At 30.4% G+C, this 20,909-nt stretch overlaps 1 protein-coding gene across 2 annotated transcripts in view; it reads right to left on the bottom strand.

The window, feature by feature from the left end:
- The window catches only part of LOC128391586 (cell adhesion molecule DSCAM-like), a 47,995-nt gene that overhangs the window by 9,188 nt on the left and 17,898 nt on the right, over nt 1–20,909 (bottom strand). For both annotated transcript variants that reach the window (XM_053351497.1, XM_053351498.1), the window contains exons 3-7: nt 14,754–14,915; nt 12,103–12,255; nt 10,741–11,112; nt 9,114–10,250; nt 1,175–1,483 (exon numbers count right to left, since the gene is read on the bottom strand). In XM_053351497.1, coding sequence (XP_053207472.1) covers nt 1,175–1,483; nt 9,114–10,250; nt 10,741–11,112; nt 12,103–12,255; nt 14,754–14,915 — 2,133 coding nt within the window. The remainder of the gene's footprint in view (nt 1–1,174; nt 1,484–9,113; nt 10,251–10,740; nt 11,113–12,102; nt 12,256–14,753; nt 14,916–20,909) is intronic.

Raw genomic sequence — 20,909 nt, forward strand, 5'->3', positions numbered from 1 at the left:
ACTGTTTCTAATTAAAACTTTTACACATCTAATGATATTTGATTATCGCCATGAAATTAATGAGATTGTGAAACGGAATCTCAAATGTTCAATGAAATTATTTCCTCTATTTGAAGGCTGAATGAAAGTTGATTGAGTTTCATCAACTGTTCAGATACAAAGTTATTCATCAGGAATTAAGATGAAGGAGGAGGAGTGGGGATGAAGAGTGGGTAGTTGTAGTAGTAGAGGTGGAAAGTAGATATATATCGTAGTGTGTAAAAAAAAAGCTCAATGGGATGAAGTTAATTTGAAAACCACAGAGAAGGAGGAAAAATCCTCCTCTGGAAAAGTTTTCACTTCCTTATACCTTTTGTCTACTTGTAGCTATTACATATTAGCTTATTGAGTAACAGTAAATAAAGTTCATGATTCAATTTGATTTGCTGTTTGTTTCCTGAATTCATTGTTACAAGATTGGACTCAGAACTTTTTTATTCTGAGAACAGAAAAATCCAGTGAACATTTTGCTTTGGGTAATGTTTTTTCATGATAAAATCCATGGAAATCAAAAGTTCAGACATCATGTCATGAAATGTAATTGCATCAAACATGCTGAGTATCAAATGAAGATGGATGATAATCTGAAATGTATTTTTTTTCTGCAAGTTAAGAAAGAGATGTGATTTAAAATTCTGTTGCTGATAATAATAATCTGATAGCCTGATGGAGATGATGTTGATAATCATGATGACATGATCATCATCAAGGTTAGATTTTAAATTAGTCAACAATTTGTGAAATTTCAGCAATGACAACATGATGATTATTCATGGGAAGATTAGAGATTAAGAAGAAGGAGTGAAAAAAAGTTCTCAAAATTTAGATTCAAGATTGAGGAGGAAATTTACATTACAGGGAGGGAAGTGGGTGGTTAAGTGGCTGTTGATCAACAAGACAATTTACTTGATGATCAGGGTATGAATTCTGGGTGTTGTTAATCAATCACAAGATTATCTGCTCAAAGGAGCATTAAATAACTTTCGTAGTTGGTGTTAAAAGGTAAATCAACCTTTAGATTATCAAGTTTGATTGTTGTTACAAAGTTTCATTGATTAATCATCATCATCATTATCATGATCAATTATTCACTATCAATGAATAATAATATTGTAAAGGGTTCGATGATAATTACCATGAACTGAGATTTTGATCACTTTGCTAATGTCTGAACCAATTCCGTTGGTTGCCTGGCAAAGATAATAACCTTCATCGGATTTGATAATTTCCTTGATAATTAGACTTCCGTTTTCAAGGGCATGGATATGAGAATTGGATATAACTGGTTGATAATGTAAGGGCGATGAAGATGATGATGAAAGGCTATTTGAGTGCTCCCACCAGATTCTTGGCTGTGGATACCCTGAGGCTTGACAATCCAAGATAACATCATCACCGACAATAGCGTCAGCATCGCTTGGTGCTAGAGTCCATTTTGGGGGAACTGAAAAGAAAAAGAGAACGAGAAAAAGTTAGAGATGAAGAAAAGAAAATGAATTTCTACCAAATCATGAGAGTTCATTAAGAACTTTTCTCTTGTTCAATTCGACTGAATTTCTCTGGTGTAAGTTTCATGTAATTTGAACTTTAGGGTTTCATGTTCATCGCTATTATCATGATAATCCGATAAATATTTGCATGACAAAGATGAGTGATCAATATGTAACTCAAACTTGTGGTGAGAAAATCAATTCAAATGAACAACTTTATCCAGGAGTTAATTTCAATTGTTGGAGTTGTGAAGCTCATGATGATCGTTTTGTCATCTGATTTGATTTTTTAATTGACATTTAATCGTAATCATAATTATTTTCATGTTGAGATAAACAATTAGATGATTTTACATGGAAAACTATTGAGCTTTATCATGGACAAACATGAACAATTAATTGGATGATAATCTATTGTTAACCGACTAATTGTATGTGTTAAGTAAACACTTTGATTGCTGGTTAATCAGATTGATAATAAGGTTGAATGTTAATGGTTATCATGATAAATTGATTGGTGACAATCAAAGGATAAGATAAACAAATTGTGTGAACCTCGAGAGTGAGATGGTTAATCAATCGTGTTCAATTGTTAATCAAACATTTGATCACTGATTGTTTACTCGTGATACTTATTATTATCATGGAAAAAAAGTTCAATCATGAATTGAGATTCCTGAATAATTGGGAAACCTTTTGATTAACAAATGATTAACCATCATTAATTTATTTGCCATGTTGAAGCTAATCATTTAAAATCAATTTATCTCTGTCATTGATTGTTATTATATATCAGATTGATTGTAATATGTTATTAACTAATTGCTGATGATTATCACCATCATTTTCATCACTATCAAGATGATCATCATCATGAATTGGAACAGATTTTTTTTCTCATTATTTTTACCTCTTGATGATTCTTAGGATTGATTTCACTCCCAGCTGAGAAACTGAATCTTCATCATGGTGAAAACATTTTCATGATATTGATTGTTCATTGATAGCATATTTAATCTGATGATTAAGGTGGTTACCATGATTGCTGTTGGTTAAAGTGTAAGTGAGTGAGAGAGTAAGTGATTATCATTGGTGAGCATAAGAAAAAAAAATAATAATCGTTATAAAGTTAACCAGCAATTGGTGATAATCAGGATAACTCTGATCAGATACATGATAATGATGATGAAAAAAAGTTCAGTTCCAAGACTTAAACCTCTGAATGAAACTTTTTTTTTCCTCTTCTTTCTCGGGGTTATATTAGATAATATCGAAGATGAAGAAACTGAAAGGGTGAAAAAAAATGACTTTCGATTTTTTCACTTCATGATGGAGAAAACTTTTTTCCTTTCCCATGAAAATTCATCATGAATAATATCACATTAGCAACTATTTTAATAAGCAAAGTTTTCCAAATTAAAACAAACTTTCCATGAGATTTTTTTTTCAATATCTTTAAGTGTTTCAATTATTAGATAATAACAATCCCTTGAATTCAGAGTCAATCATGAAGATGAATATCAGATATTCATCTTTATGATACTTGGCTTTGAAGAGACTCTGAACTTTACCAACACTTGAAAACTCATCAAATTTGATTGACAGAACTTTTCAAATTTATCTCAACACATCCTCGAACCATAAATATAAAAGTTCATCTTCTCAATTTCAACTTCAGGGTGGTAATATCTGCAATCCATGGTTCCAATGAAATCATTTGGAATCTTAATCCATCGTTAATGGTGATATATTAACATTGATTATCATCATTAGCTTACCTTTAGGGTGAGTCAAGCAAATCATAACCATCATAATCATGATAATCAACATTGTTATTATTACTCTGAACCCATAATAATCATGATCATGATTACAATCAATGAACCAGATTAAAAGGAGATTATATCTAATCCATTAAATGACAAAATGGTGAAAACAAAAAAGTAAAGTTATTATTAAGTGTTAGTATATTAATCTGTTAGTTACATGTAACCATGAATATGAACAATCTAAGTTAATGGATTAGAAACAAATAATATTAGTTAACTAATGATAATCAGGATAAATTATCATCAAAGAATATCAAGTTATATATAATATATATAATACGAAAAACGAAAAAGAATCATCTGAACATAGAAAAGTTCTACAAGAGAAAAGGTTTTCGATTGAAACTTTGATAGAATGAAAAAAGAAAAATAAAAAAACTATTCTACCAATAACTTTCTCTCATCATCATTTATCTTAATCATCATTATCATCATCATGAAATTATAACATTAAATTAAATTGAATGTCAACATCGTAGCTTATCATCATCATCATCTAAGTTTTTCAACTCCTGTTCAATTATTGTTATTATTTCATGATGATCATCATGATGCTGATAATAACAATCTATCAATATAATATTTTTTAATGAAAAAGATGATGATAAAAACGAGAGATAATACCAAATAGATGAAAGTTGTGAGTTCAGAATTTAGTAAAAATTGAATTCGGAATTTTTTTCATTTCTCTCTCTCTCTCTCTCTCTCTCTCTCTCTCTGTTCATTTCCTTTTTCTCATATCTTGAAAGTTTCAAGTTTCATTCCCAGAATCTTATATATATTTTGATACATATTGTGATGTAATGTCATTTGTTCAAATGATTCATTTCAATTGTTATTATCATTATTATGTTCAACACCCACCATGAGAATGATAAAGTTTCTCAAGTTAAGGTTAAGACCTTAAGATTTGAAAGTGTTCAGAATGAGGGTGAATTTGGGTGGATTGGGAGTGAAACTTTTCTAACTTCCTATTCCGATGTCAAGATGAACAGTTAACATTGACATGGAACCAATTTATTGTTTATCATGTGAACATATTACTACGATTACAGGGGAGAATATTTCAAAGTCGATTGAAGGAGTGGGAGGAAGATTTACTGATGAAAATGATGAAAAAGTTCTGTATCTTTGTCATCATTATCATCTTCATCCAAGTTCATCAAGGAAAAGAATGAAAAGAAAAATAAGTTCAATTCAATTTCGAAACTTTTTTTTTGTTGTTGTTCGATCTTCTTCTTAAATGTTTTCTATCCTTTTGTGTTGGTTAAACTTTGATGATCATTATAAGAGATAATATTGTTCATCAAATGAACATCGAATGTTTTTTTACTTCTGTTACCTGTTATGTTGCTCAGAATGTTTCAAAATTGTTTCTCAATTGATAATGATGACTAATATTTTTCGAACTTTTTTTTCGAGTCCAAAATTGTCCACTTTAAGTTGTTTACTGTTCTCATGATGACATATCATATTTTTCTTGTCACTTTGTCTTTTTCTATTATATCAGAATCTTTGGATGGAATCTTTAATCACATGAACCTTGTTCATTTATCGATTTCGATTCAACCTGAAGTTCTATGCTCTCTCTCTCCCTCTCTCTCTCTTTCAATGAACTTGTTCAATAGTTTTCGTTTTCTTATATCATCGAAAAAATGTCGGCACGAACATAAACAATTTACATGATCTCGACACAGAATCTGAATGTTTAGAACAAAGTTTCTGAACTTTTTTGCCACTAATCGTTAGTATCGATTAGCTGGAAACATGTTAACATGACAAATATACAGATAATTTTACATGTCAAAGATTAGAAAATATTTCAATCAATTCATCTGCTCATCATTTTCATCATGTAAATTCAAGTGATAACTCAAGGAAACATTGAATTTACACCATCAATCATCATGATAAAAAAGTGAAAGTTGAAAGAGTAGGTTAACTTTGTTTCCAGAACTTTGTGAGATGAGATTGACCATAATTAGAGGGATTTTTGTTATCATTTTCATCTGAAAACACCAATGTCAGGGTGGAATTGATATCAAACTCCCAACACCTTTGATACACCTTGATATGGGTAAGTTTGGTGTTGGAAATTTGAAGTAACTGAACATTAAAGATGAAAAAAGTCCCGGAAGCAAACAAACAACAAATTCTGGTCCATTGGTAACGATAAATGATTCATTATCATAATGAATGGTTTACTCAATGGTCAGTGAATACCTGGTCAGTATCAATACACACACTCACTGGTCATAAATGTAATAATATTTTTCCACCTCCTTTGTCTGTTTACACCATTAACTTGAATGTTCATTAAATTAAAACTGAAAAGGTGTTACCTGAATCTGTTGCATGATGAAAATCATCATGCTTTCTGAATCAGAACTGAGTGATGGTCAGTTTTATATTTTATTATTGTAAAAAATTCACTGGCTCATTAAATTTCAATCTAATCTCAACCTAGAGATTTATAATCGCTTATATCGATGACCATCATCACCCACTGAGTAACATGATAAGTTCATTGGTCAATTATCATGAAAAAAAGTTCCAAATGAAAATAAATAAAAACACTATTAATAATATTAATTATCGGCTTCCCTTTTCAAGGAAATCATATTAATACAAATTTTAATTGTTCATTAAGTTTCAGATTTGATCAGATTAATTTAATTTCCTATGAAAACTGACTGTTCATTACAAAGGAAAGTTACTAATTGTTACTAATTAATTGTATTGGTAATTTCAATTTTCTTGATTAATGGTAAACAATTTAAAACTTTTCCTCTCAGAACAATCAAAAACTGATTAGTTGTATTGAGAAAATTAATTTGTTTATATTAATAATACTCACAAATAGATTCAACTGGACATAAATCATTTGAATAAAAGTTTCATGATAATATTGAATTTGTAGACATTTACATGGTAACATTATCATGAAAATTTATCATGAATGTTGAAACAAAATGAATATCATCTGGAATCCTTTTTTTTTGAAAATTTATCAGTATTATCATGATAATGATTCAGATAAAGATGATAATGATTATCATGTAAAAACCATGAATCGATTTCAATGGTTGACTGAGTTGAAAATGATTTCTTTTTCTTTCTCATGGAATTCATTCAGAAAGTGTTCATACATTTATCTTAGCTGAGAGATAGAGGAAGAGCAAGTGAGAGAGGATAAACTTTTTGCTTCCATGATGATGATAAAGATGCAGATAATCTAGATAGAGGGAGATGATGATGATGATGATAATAATAATCATTGTGAAAGATGCTATGAAATGATGATGATAATGTGATCATTTTGCTACCAAGGGTTATTGAAACTCGAGTAACTTGAATTGTTTACCATTGAATCAACCTAATGGTTTGAAAATAACCCAAAGCTTCATCTTTTTACCATTTCAGTCCATCTTTCGACAACAGGGTGGATCAAACTGCCTCCCATTCAGTTGAGTATTTTCATCATCATCATCATCATCATCAGAATGAACAGAATCCTCTGTCTTTGCTCCTCTTTCTTTACCTTCTTTCACAATCATCTCTCTTTCGGTTATAAGGTCAGACCCTCGGTGTCAGTTTCACATCTTCATCCATCTGAATTTGAACATGGAGAGAGAAAAAAAAAAGTTCTGCCTTGAATTTTTCATCTTTTTCTCTCATGATGATAAGTCAAAAATTTATCCATATTTTTTTCTCTTTATCTTCCATTCAAATTTCAGTCTATTTCCTTCATGATAATATAAAATTCAGACAGAAAATAATGTCAATTTCAATTCACAATTCACAAGTATTTTCTATTCCAAGAATTTTTCTTTTTTCTTCTCTAGTGTAACCCTGAAGCTTAACGATTTTTACGTTCACTTGAGTTCAGAATTTTACTACATAAGTTCGGTTGAAAATCTTTTCTACTTCTTTTCTCTTGCGAAAATTTTCTCTCATCACTTGAAAGACCAAATTCGAACTGCTATATATTCACAGGCTCAAAAATTTCGAATTTGTTATTCTCTCCTTTCTCTCTTATTCCCTTTTCACCCTGATCTTTGATAATATGATGATGATGAAAGATGAGAAAATAGAAAGATATAAAATATAAGAATAGTCATCTGAAGTTGACATGATACAAGGAATTCATGAAAAGCGAAAGCAATGAAAATGAAAGAAAATAAAAGCAAAAGAGCGAAAAAATTTGAAAGATAAGAATGAAGATGCGAATGAAAGAGAAGATAAAATTGAAAATTGATGAATGGCAAAGAACGAGAATGAGAGAGGCGTTTGAAAAGAGAGTTGCGGGAGTGGGTGGTGGATGAAAAGAGTTACTATGTTACGTTAAGAATCATTGATGAGAAAATTTTGTCATCTCAAGAAAAGTATTGAGATGAAGAGAAATTTTCTCATGATATTCAATTCCATTGTTTCTCATCGTCTTTTCATCACCTTTTCATCATCTTCTCCTTGCTCTCTCTCTCCCTCTTCTTTTATTTCTCTTCATCTTTTTGTCCCTCTCCCTTTCATCTTGTAACTACAACTGATAATAGTTTTCCTATTGGAAGAAGTTTTTTTTTCTGTTGCTTTGATTTCATCTTTCACCTTATCATCAGCATCCTTTGCCTTTAGCCTCATCATCATCTTCCTCCTTGTGATATTATTTGCTGCTGTTTTGCTTGAACCCAAGAAATAAAATCGGAAATGAAAGATTTGGAATCATTTCCCTGGAATGATTCATGATGATTGAGGTGAGCTCAAGTGAGACAAGAGGAGGAGAAAGGGAGACAGAGAGAAAGTTAGAGATGAAATAACTTCCACAACTTCAACAGAACTTTCAGTCAGAATAAAAGAGAAAAATAGAGTAAGAGTGAGAGAGAATTGGGTGAGCCTGTCAGGAGATGCAACCACTTATATTAATTTCTTTTTCTTCCATTCTCATCATCATTATCTTCCTCCCTGTCTCTTTCCTCTCTGTCATCTGCAACATTCTTCGTCATCTTTCCCTCATCTTCATCTTCATCTTTCTCATATTAACTCAATATTCTATTTCATTGCTTTTTTATCTTCTCTTCATCATCATTTTTATCCATTTTTTTCCTAATGGCTTCAAATGCTCTATCATCATCATCATCATCATCTCTCTCGCTCTCTCGCTCTCTCATTCTCTTCCTTTTGTCATTCAAAAATATGATTACCAATCAACATTTAGCTCTAAATCCATGTGACATCAACATGTTTACCGTCAATCAATTGCTGTTGTTGTTTCTTTCCTCTTATCAATGAATCTCAACTTTCAAGCTTAAAAATTGTTCAACTATAACTGAAGACCTTTTGGATTCTGTCATCATCATGATCGTCATGATCTTCTTGAGATGATCGTCATTATTACAGCTCATTTCATTAATCATTAATCACAATCATAACTTGAAACTATCAACCTCAGATGAGTTGAACAAACAATTAAGAATAAATGAAAGCAATCAAGTTTTAATTGCATTTGATTCATTTGGTTGTATTCAACGAAAATTGGACATTCAATTGCAATTGGATACTTCGCCTCGAGAACATGATATATACTGGACATTTTCCTTACAGGATGACCAAAAAAAGACAACCAATCAATGGATTATTAAAGATAACAAAAAAACTCCTAATGATGGATTGATTTTACTCCAGTGAACATTTTGAATTCTCATGATTTCAAAAGAAATTTTTATCATTTAAAAGTTTGACCATTGGTCATTAATCTTACCTTTTACCAGCATGTTAATTGTTGCATTAGCTGAAGCAGCTAAATTTGATATGATACAAGTGTAGTTACCGTTATCCTTGAATGTAACTTTTGAAATGAAAAGGGTTGATGAGTATTCATTGATTGATGATATATTTAGATTCTGATTTTGACTGTGATGGTCAATTGGTTGTCCATCTTTGGTCCACATAAAGGTGAAAGGTGGATCACCATCAAGTACATTACAGGTTAACATGTTCCTCATTCCCTCCCTAATGTTGGGCGCTGAGTCGATTGATATTAATGGAGCTACAATGACCTGAATAAACACTGATGATGCACCAGATTCACCCTCTTTGTTGGTCACTAAACACCGATAAAGTCCCTGGTCGTGTGACCTTTCAACTCCACGGATAATAAGAGTACCATTTGGTAGGACGATATGACGATGATTTTCTGGTAACCTTGAATCTCGTCGATACCATGAGATGGTCTCAATTGGATGACCTGAATAGGGACACGGGATTGTGAACGTTGATCCAGCGACAATGGTCACATTTCCCATCGGTTTTACAGAAGGACGACCAAGAACATTGACCCGACCCGAATGGGTGGCAGTTGAACCAATACCATTGGTCGCAAGGCACGTATACAGACCACCCTCGTCAATCGTAATTGAGGTTATATTTACAAAACTATTAACTGTCCCCTCGGTGGTCACATAATCACCCACTCGGACTCTTAACTGTTCACCAATCGGATAACCATCCAGTGTCCAAGTTATTTGAGGTAAAGGTGAACCGGAAGCTGAGCATTTTAATGAAAGACGTGAACCAGGTTCGATTAGAATTGATTCTTGGAAAAGCTCAATAAGCTTGGGCGGATCATCGGCAAGAGTTAAACTTGACCAGTCACAGATTGAATTATGATCATTAGCAACACAACAAGAGTACATGCCACGATCTTCCCGTTTGATATGGACAATGGTCAATCCATGTTCACTTGAATGGTATCGAGCCATCAAAGGTAAAGGTCCACCATCTTTACGCCAGAAAATTTTACGAATTGGTGAGCCAGAAATACTACAATTAAAAGAAACCATTTCCTGCCCTTCGATGGCCACAACAACTTTAGGAGATAAACTGACCTTCAATGGTTCTAATAATAATAAAAATGAAAATCGTAACGAAAAGAAAAGAAAAACAAAAATTTTTTAAAAAACTTTTTCTTTCGTCCACTTAACCTTCTTGACCAACAACTTGACCAACTTGTTTACTTTTCTGTTACTCAATTGATTGAGTTAATATCAAAAACCTTGTTATCTGTGAAAAAAAGTTCAATCTGATTTCATGGTAACTCAATTCATATGATTATCATGGATCATTAGAGACTGAATCAACTTTACTGATAAGTTAAGTGTCCAGTATGATTGAGAGAGGAGGAAGAGGGTATTCAAGATATTATCATATGTGTGTATTATCAATGAAATTGGTCAAGTGGATAAATGATTTTATGATTCAATTGTGAAGGTGTTTGGTCACATTGTAAATTGTATTGGTCACTAAAATTGCTCTTTCTACTAATCCAGTGGTCAGTGGTCAATGAATTGTCGTTTGAAAGGACAAAGATGGAAAAGGAAAACAATTACCTGTCACATCTAATTCAGTTTCGATTTGATCTCGTCCGATTGAATTGTTAACTGTACAAATATATTTACCCGAATCAGATAATCGTACTGGTCTGAAGGTTAGAATACCGTTGACCTCAATTACCCGGTTAGTTACAGAATTGTCTGATTCTAATGATGATGATAATCTTGTATTTACATTAGTAAGTGAAGGCGATTGTGGTGAATGTTGTTGTACCAAATGATATGGGTCAGTGGGTCCACGTTTAAACCATGTGATACTTGGTACAGGTGACCCTTGACCAGAACAAGGTAAAGTTACTGTGTCTCCTATTTGAGCAGCTAAACGTATCCGGCGATCGGTGATTTTTGGTGCTACGTTACTGTGAGGTTCTGAGAGATGAAAATAAAAAGTTCATTAGAAATGAGAGGTTTTGTCTCTCTCTCTCTCTCTCTCTCTCTCTCTTTTTTATCATTAATCCAAAGAAATACTGGTGATAAATGTTGAAAGAGGAGGAACATGATGATTATGATGGTGAAGATGCTTGAGAATGATAAAGATGATAAATTTCATTCTCATTCTTTTTCTCTCTTTCTTTCCTTCGGGCTTAACATTTTCTTCGAACTGTTATCATCATGGAATCAACAATGAATTCTGAACCATATCTCCGGTTCTCTTACTGGTCTTCATCCACTTTCCACCCTGTTTCTTATCATCTGTTTCCTCATTTACCTTTTTATTCTCATAGTGAACGTTCATCTTTTTTCAGAATCCACCCTGTGAGCTACTATTCACACCCCATTTACTTGACATGCTATTCCACTGGATTCTCATTCCATGGCTTTAACTATTATCCTCCCCATCGACTATCACCCAACCTCTCCTCTTCCCCTCTCTTCTTCTTCATCTTCCATAGAATCATATTATTCATTCCAGTCTCTTAACTTTTCTAGTTGTTTTCCTCTTCTACAATTCTTCTTGTATTCCTGTTCATGATAATTCACAGATTTAGATAGATAACCAAAGGAGAATTCATAGAATCTACTAAACCAAAACATAAGCACCAACACCGAGAGAAACAACAATGTAACCATAAGATAGCAAATTCAGAGAGAAAAATATATGAAAAAAAGTTCTAACAAAAACAATTCCAAGTCCATTGCGAAAGATAATAATATTATCATCATGTTGCACATGAAAATTGGCAAGATGAATGTTGGATAGAATGATATAAAAAAGCTCCCAAGGTGGGTAATAAATAACAAGCTCATGTAACACATTCAAGATGAATTACACTGAACATTTACAGGGGAAAAGTTCCGAGAGAGAAAGAGAGAGTTGAAAGAATAATAAAGTTTCTTGAATGGACATTAAATTCTTACCTGTGATTATCAATCTTCCAGAATTTGAGCTTAACTTAATCTCCCCGCTGATCCGATGTTTGGTTTGGCATCGATATTGATAATTGTTATCGGTCAATGGGTCAACCTTTTGAATATACAATTCACCGGAGGGGAAAATAAAATATCGACCTCCTGATGACCAGTGGACAGAAATTAATTACCAAAGGAGGAAAATAGTTAAATCAATTTCGTCATTTATATAATAATTAAACATGATGATGGAAAATGATTCATACTCAAAATTCATTATTCATTAGGAACAGATTTATCTACATGATTGTATTCATATTTTCAGAACTTTTTTTTTCACTTCTTCCTTATTATCATCATCATCATTATCAACCATGAGTTGTAATTTATCATTGGGTGTTAAATATTCAATGGGAGACATTTTTGAAATATGGTTAACAAACTGAATCAATTAATCATCAAGTAATCAGAATCATTCAATTACATTCATATCAACTGATTTCTGATTAATCGAAATATGAATCAACAATTGATGAAACTAATGATTATCATTTCAATTGATTTCATGATTGAGGAAATTAATTTGAGTTGCTCATGAAAATTAATCAATTAATCAGACAGATCAAAATGTCAATCGGAATAATAATCAAATAATAATATTTAGTTCAAATCTACTAACTTAATATTAGTTAATAAAAAATTCAAATAATTATGATGAAACTTCAGAATCAGAATCCAATGAAACTCATGAACTAACTGAATTGTAAGAGATTAACGATGAATACCCTACATCATGTATCTCATAATGAAATATATATAGACAATTCTGTCAAAGTTTAATGGTCACAATTCAACTGATTCCAATTGAAATTGTCATAAGGTATTAACATCATATTAATGTTTATCGAACTCGATATTAGAACAATTTTTTTTTCTCTCTCAACTTCTAAGTTATATAAATATAGTATTTATTGTTTATTATGATTAACTTGATTGTTTAACCTGTCAACTCAATCTTAATAACAATATGATATTGAGTGTGTATTAGTTTTAATCATTTGTGATATTTACTTGATAAGTGAAAATATGATTTAGATTGAAACTGAAAAAAAAACGAATGAGTAAAGTAAAAAAGTAAAAATAATATCAAAGCAAATCTAATATCATGAAATGTTGATCATCACCATGAAGATGAAGAGAGCAAGAATATTTTTCTCTTCAGCATTCTGGTCAATATTTGTTCAATCACCACCCACTCTCTCCTCTCTCTCTCTCTCTCTCATAAAACCCACCCCACCACCTCCTTTTCCAGCTTGTTGATTCAATCTCATCGGTTCTCATATTGTTACACCATATTGTCAATATCAATTTCAATCAATAACTGATATCATTTAATATTGAGTATCATGATGATGATGATGATGATTATTGTTATCATCATGATATTTAATCATATTTCATGTTGATATACAATCAGAGGGAAATGTTAATACCTTTCAAACATTTCCCATCAACAACTGAATCTTTTGTAATTTTTTTTACTTTTCAATATCATATTATTATTATTATATCAAGTGAACAGAATAATAATGAAAAAAAAAGTTATTTTCCAAGCTGAATGTTGATTAAATTGAGATTTTCCTTTTCTCTTTCCATGTATTAATATCAAAAAGATATTTGTTTCAATTCAATTATTAAATGAATACCTCTCTCTCACTCTTCATATTGTAACAATTATCAGATTATATTGTTAATCCGATTAATTATTTCTGATAATTTAATTGTTTATTAACATAATTTATTAATTATCATTTGGATTAGTTGAAAAGTTTCATCTCAAACTTTTACCATTCTCAGTTCTGTAACATTGTCCATGGTAAAAGTTTTAATCATCAATTTATATTATTAATTTGCAAGAAATTATAATTATTTAAACTGATTAACATGAACGATATTACAAATTAATAAATTGACATGAATACTCATTGGAAATCTACATAATTAATTGTGATATTATTTCCACGAGGGAAATGATAACGATAATGATAATAATAATTTAAACCAGAATTTAATTTGGAATCAATTTGATTTTTTTTTCTCTTCAATTTCCTATTCAAGAATATGATCTAAATTAGAACTGAAACTTTTCTTCCCTCTTTATAAACATCATCATCTAATATCCATGAATGATGATGATGATTAATGATAATCATTTCCCTCGCAATTGTGAATTTCTTATCAATTACTATTATATAATGTTACTATTGTTGTTATCGATTCCAATATATCGTTGACAGGTCAAATGCTGTGTTATCGTTATCATAATCATCTCTCTTTAACTTTATGAATAGAATGGTAGATTTGTTGAGAATATTTCATAATCATAATCATCTTTTTGATGGATTCTCATGATATGTTCATGATTGATGATGATAATTTTAATGATGAAAAGATGAGGGATGATAATGATGATGGAAACAAGATGAAGAAAAATAATTCATTCAATCCAAATGATTATGAATAATATTATTAGATATGAAACAATGAACTTACAACTAAGTATAATGATCATAATGATGATGATGATGATGATACTATAATAATATGAATACTCTGAGTAGCTGAATCATTTTCTTAGTTAAAATTTCATGATAACTTACCTTTGAATAGATCCGATGAAATAATATTTCCGTCACTTCGTAACCATGAAATAACTGTAACATAATCTTTCACGAATGTCGGTACATTACAACGTAAGATGCCAGTGTTGCCCCTGATAACGAAATCGTCGTAAACTTGAATTTCGTAATGCTGATTGATTACTATTAAGAATGAAATAGAGAAATCATTAATAGATTAAGTCAACAATTAACAGAAGAATAGATTTTTTTTCCATTTAAATCAAACAAATTGCTTCTAATTCATCAATTTTCACAGAATATTCCTTATAAAATGTTACAGAATTTAGAGTGAGAATTTTTTTATTCTCATTTTATTCATATTTTCGAGCTGTTAATACTCACATAATGTAAATGTGATTTGAGAGAGTCTCATTTATCATCATCATCATACTCTCTTGTTCACCATTTTCCTGAGGTAGTGATGACGATGAAGGTATTATAAAGTTATCTTCATTGTCACCACCAGATAACAGCCAAAGAGTGATGATAATGATAATAATAATGCATGAGATTCATGTTGTCTTGGTGTTGGTTTGACTCTTTTGGATGAAAAGCATTCTCATCATCAGAACTTTTCTCTCTCTCTCTCTCTCTCTTTCCTATTTCCATCCTCTCATCTTTATCATCTTCTTCATCCCTACTATTATAATCATCTTATCAAATCAGTAGGACAGAATAAAATTGTCAACATGATAGAGAATCGTAAATAAAACTCAATCTATTATCATGGTTATATTTTCATTCATATTCAGATATAAATCTGATTCTGGTTCATGAATTTTTGTTTCATTCATTTTTTTAGCTCGCAAACAAATTTTTTTAATCTTTAAAGCAAATTGTTTAATAATTGGATTAGTTAATTGTTTCTGTCATTTATGTGACAGATTGTAAATCAATCAGCTGATAAACTTTTGATACAATTTAATTAAACTAATTTGTTTATCATTAGTCTCTTTTTTTGTAATTGTCATTCATTGTCTCGTTAATGATTTAACATCATGTTAATTGGTTGGGAATTGGCTAATTGTGATTATTATTATCAATTGTTAATAAAACTATTCACCTCTAATTGAAAGTGATTAAGGTTAATTTGTAACTAACCGTCTTGTTTGGTCAATCTTAATTTGATTAGATTGATATTGTAACTATAAATTGATTAGAATTGAGATTTGATTACATTTTCCACTAATGATAACAATTAACTAATTCACAGTTAATTGAGATAAATGATAATCTTAATTACCGATCATTATCATTCATTTAGGTTATCAATTAACCTTTGATTATCATTGATGTTAATAAAATGAAAAAAATGAAAATGAAAATGTACAAAAGGAAACGGAAATGATGAACTTGACTGTTAAGATAAAGGATTAGAGAGAAAGGTAAACAACTGATGAAATGCAATTAAGGCTTAATTGAATTTTTGAATATTCGATCATCAGAATAAGGTAAATGTAATTGAAGAGAAAAAAATTGCAAATTGACAAATGTTGACAGAGAAGATACAAGATGATGTTGTTTTATTGAGCGATTGAGTGATCAAGATGAGGATGAGGATGATAATGTTAAAAGGAAAGTGATGAAAACATTGTTATCAGAATGTTGATTGTTAACTGTTAATGGTTAAAGACAATTTGATTAACAGTTAACCAAGGCGAATGTTGTAGTTGTGGATGTTTACTAAAGTTTCATCATCATCATCACATGATGAGCAGGATGATAAGTGGGTTGGGGATGAAATGAAGGTGAATTAATGTGAAGGTAAGATGAAAGGTAATGTTAGCCTGAGAGAGAAATAATCAAATATCGTGAAATGGGAGGAGGCGGAAAAGGAATTGATGTAAAAAGAAGTACGGAAAAAAAGTTCAGAAGCTACAAAGATGGAGATGATGAAAAGGAAGATGGCGATTAAGAACTTACAGAATTGATACTTGGAACCACAAAAGTCTAATGATAAACATTTAACATGTTCACCACAATGTCCACCAGTGAATCCAATTCATCTATTAAATTAGCATCCAAATAACTTCTGAGTCTTTGATTTTTTCCTCTCACCAAACACATGATAATATACAAGATCCCTGACCATCAGAATGACCACCACCCACCATGGTGGATGCCAAGAAAAACCACCAACACAAATGAGAAAAAAAAAGATTGTCTCTTTTCACTTGCCACTTTCACTTTCACTTCTTACATTTACTTCATCTTCATCTATCCTCTCTCTCTCTCTCTCTTCTAATCCTTATATCTTTCCATTCATTTACTTTATCATCATTATCTTCATCCTTTTCCTCTCTCTCATCTTAACCCATTTTAAGTGAACAATCATAATGGAAAAACTTAGAAATGGCAAAGATTAAAGACTCTTATCTAATCTTTCTGATCATCTTTATCCTCCTTGTTGGCTTTAGTTCAATTCTGATTCGCCATCATGAGATTTAAGTTATCAACTAATAACGTAGTTTGATTTATCAAGAAGATAATTATTAGATTAGCAAATTGTTGTAATCAAGAAAATTTAATGTTGCCTTGATTATATTACTACGCTATCATCAGAGTTAATGTGGTGTATTCATGGTTAATATTAACAACAACCGTTAGAGATGATGTCACAAAAGTCCTTTAAAAATATTCTCATCTTCATGATGATGACAATTGATGATGTGTGCGCTTACGGGTTGATGATAATGATGATGAATCTCATGAGATGAGGAGAGAGAAAAAAATTCTTAACCGAAACTTAATCGTAATCAAAGGTAATCAACAGATAAAAAGAGATGAAATTTTTTTTCCTCTTCTTGATTTACTATTGATAAACAAATGGATTAATTTGATTACCTTTCTCACAGTGATTTAGTTTATTAATTTCCTGGAGAGATTAGCATTTTGTTATTTATTTTTTCTTTGATTTTCTATGTTTCAAATTGTTTCAAGCAAATTGCTAATCTTAAATTTGAGACCAGAATTGCAACCATTTCCGGAAAAGGGATGAGGAACATTGTGAGGAAGTAAATTGTCACTTCCGTTTCCAGTTGTAGCTTTTTGTTACTATTACATTGGAGATACTAATTGTTTCCAATGTGAAGAGATGAAGAAAATTAATAAAATACAAATTAAATCGTAAAGTTATTGATATAATCATGCAACACAAGATGATCGTTTGTAATTAGATGACATGATTCTCAGAGAGAGGTTAATCAATAGTCTAAAAACCAGGAAGTGAAAGAAAAAAGTTGATTTCTTAACTACTCAGAGATTCATGATGGAATCTGAATTTAACAATTTCGGTTTTTTCTTCTTCTCCTCTTTCCTTCAAGATAATAAATCTAATCTCTTATTGTATTAAAAGTTTAGGTTTTTAATAATAACATTAATCCATCCTCATGATGATGATAAATATTATTACCAACAACAGTTCAGTGTATAAGATATTATCATGATAATGATGATTAGGATGATAAAGATAATGATGTAACAAGATAAAATGTATTACTGGAGTGGGAGGTGGGAAATTATATTAATGTGAGAAAGTTATAGTTAAGATAATGAGGAAAAGATGAAAAAAAATGCTATCAAAAGGATGAATGAAGTTAATTGTATTCAGAATATAATCCATGAAAAATGTATTCATCAGCGAGTTCGAGTCGTTCCAACGAACACCGCTTATTGGAATAATGTTTAGCACGAGAAATCAGATTTTATAGTCTTCAGATTTTTCACTCTTAAACTTTATGAAGCTTCGAATTCAAATAAAGAGTTCGAGGTGTAAACTATTCGATCTATTTCGTGGTCAGTATTCACACCGAGGGGTAAAAGATATTCTTAATGAAAGGTTATTACTGATTCCATTATATGATAATCATAAAGCTAATATTATATTAACTCATGGTGAGAACATTAATTTACTGTTTGAAGTTTTATCGTTTGAGTCAAAATCGAACTGAAACTTTTTGTTCCTCGAGCAGTTTTAGTTTCTCCCTCAGGGTAAATAGTTTCTTCCTTCTTTGCTTCCTGATTGTTTATCAGAATTCAATCTACGATTTTTTGGGAAAAACTCCGACATTTCTTTTTCTCTATGATTATGACTTTAAAACGATTCCAAGCTCAATTTCAACGCAAAACTTTTTTACACTTTCGACTTGACATTCAATTATCGTAATAATATCATCTCAGCTTTCTCAATGTTTCAATATTCAAGTTAATCCTAACTTCCTTTTATTCAATACATTAATTAGTTAGGGAAAAAAATCAAGTAAAACTCAAAATTATTCCTGGTGAGTTTCAATTCTGTCAGAATCTCAACCTGGAAGTTATCATGCAGAATTAACTTGTGTATATTCACCTAACGTATCAGTTTAATCATAACAATCATACGAAGATTATAGTTGGTTAATCATTTGAATTGATTATTTAGTTAATAAAAGAAGAGAGGAAAACACTTTGAGATAAATGTGGCAGAAAATTTGAAATTATCCATTTGAAATGTTAATCTTTCATTTCATATATTTTTCTTTCAGAATCCAATCGGATTAAATATTTAAAGTTAATCCATTCAATCTTGTGTCTCTATTAAAAGTACAAAACAAATCATAAAGTGTCACATTTACCTCGATTATTAAAAAGAAATCCAATTCAATTATCTATCAACATTAACCTTAGAATCTCAAAGAATTTATATTTATATTATAATATTATTTTATTCCAATGAAGATTCCATAGGTAGAGACAGTTTATCTTCCAGAAAAAATTATGCTCGTATTTTTTTTCTTGGCGAATGAGGAAAAAAAATTCCAAGCAAAATGTTACAAAGGTAAACAACTCAAGGCTAAATCCTATCAGAACTCTAGCATTCTGAATGTGCATATACCTATGGTATTATTATTAGTTTAATAAAAATGATTAAAATAACAAAGAACCAGAACTCAGAGTATACATGATAATAGGCTTAGCAGAATGTTCAACATAAGGTTATCAGTGGTAGCATTTGAATCATTATCATACTTCATCTTTTAACAAAATATTTGAATACCCTCCATTTACCTAAGGAAAATGTTAACAGAGAGAAAATCATACAAAATGAATGTCAAAAACTTTTTTCAAACAAGAAAAAAAATTTTCCTTCTTATCTTCAAACTGATAATCTTAAGCTTATCATGATTCTGATAAGAGTTATTACTTTATACACTAATGATGATGTTTAGGTAATCATATTAACGAGAAAAAAGGTAACATTCAGCTTAGATTATTTTCTTGAATAAATATTGACTTTATTACCTTTTTTGGGTTATTCTATTGGTGTTGATTCTTGTTTATTGAAAATTCTTACAAAGGGAAACTTTTAATTCACGTTTTTTTTTTCAATTGTCACTAATTCTTACATACAGAATGTTTTTCATTTCATCTCAACTTTTATATTATTCAACAAATAAAAACAATAAACTTGTAGTTTATTCATATCAATGAATATCAATTGTGTGTATACATGGATTTAAAATGTTATGAGAACTTAAAATTCTTGGTAAACTCGAATAGTTCCAATTTCAAAAATTGTAATATTATCAACCAAAAGTGTCTACATAATATTATCTACATATTGATACGCTGATATTTTATTAGCATTTGTCAAGTGAGAGAGAAAAAAAGTTTTATCAAAACAATTTTTTACTCTCTTTCCATTGGAAACTCGATAAGTGGTGAGAATATTTCTCTTTCCTCCTTTCAAACTTATCAATTCATTTTCAATATCATTCGGTTTATCGATATTATCATTTGAATTACTGTTATCACAATTTTCAGATAAGTTAGATAGAGAAAATAAAAGCATTTCAGCTGAAGAAAATGTTGGAATCTGTGGTCGATTATCAAAAGCAAAACTGATACATTTTCAGATAAAAACAGATAAGAAACTATAGAATTTTTCAGTAAGTAATTCGTGACAGAACCTGGAAAACTAAATAATAAATGAGCTGATATTTATCTCGATTTAAGATCATATTTGGAAGAATCGATATAATTATGAAACGCTAAATAGAACTTTTTTAATGGAACTTCAAATGACTTTTTAATGCGCTAATATCTTGATAACCTCAATGGTCTATGAGATTGAAGAAGAATCGTGAGTAAAAGGCA

The sequence above is a fragment of the Panonychus citri genome, unplaced genomic scaffold (genome assembly GCF_014898815.1).
Source record: "Panonychus citri isolate SS breed McGregor unplaced genomic scaffold, ASM1489881v1 Contig00134, whole genome shotgun sequence".
Lineage (NCBI taxonomy): Eukaryota > Metazoa > Arthropoda > Arachnida > Trombidiformes > Tetranychidae > Panonychus > Panonychus citri.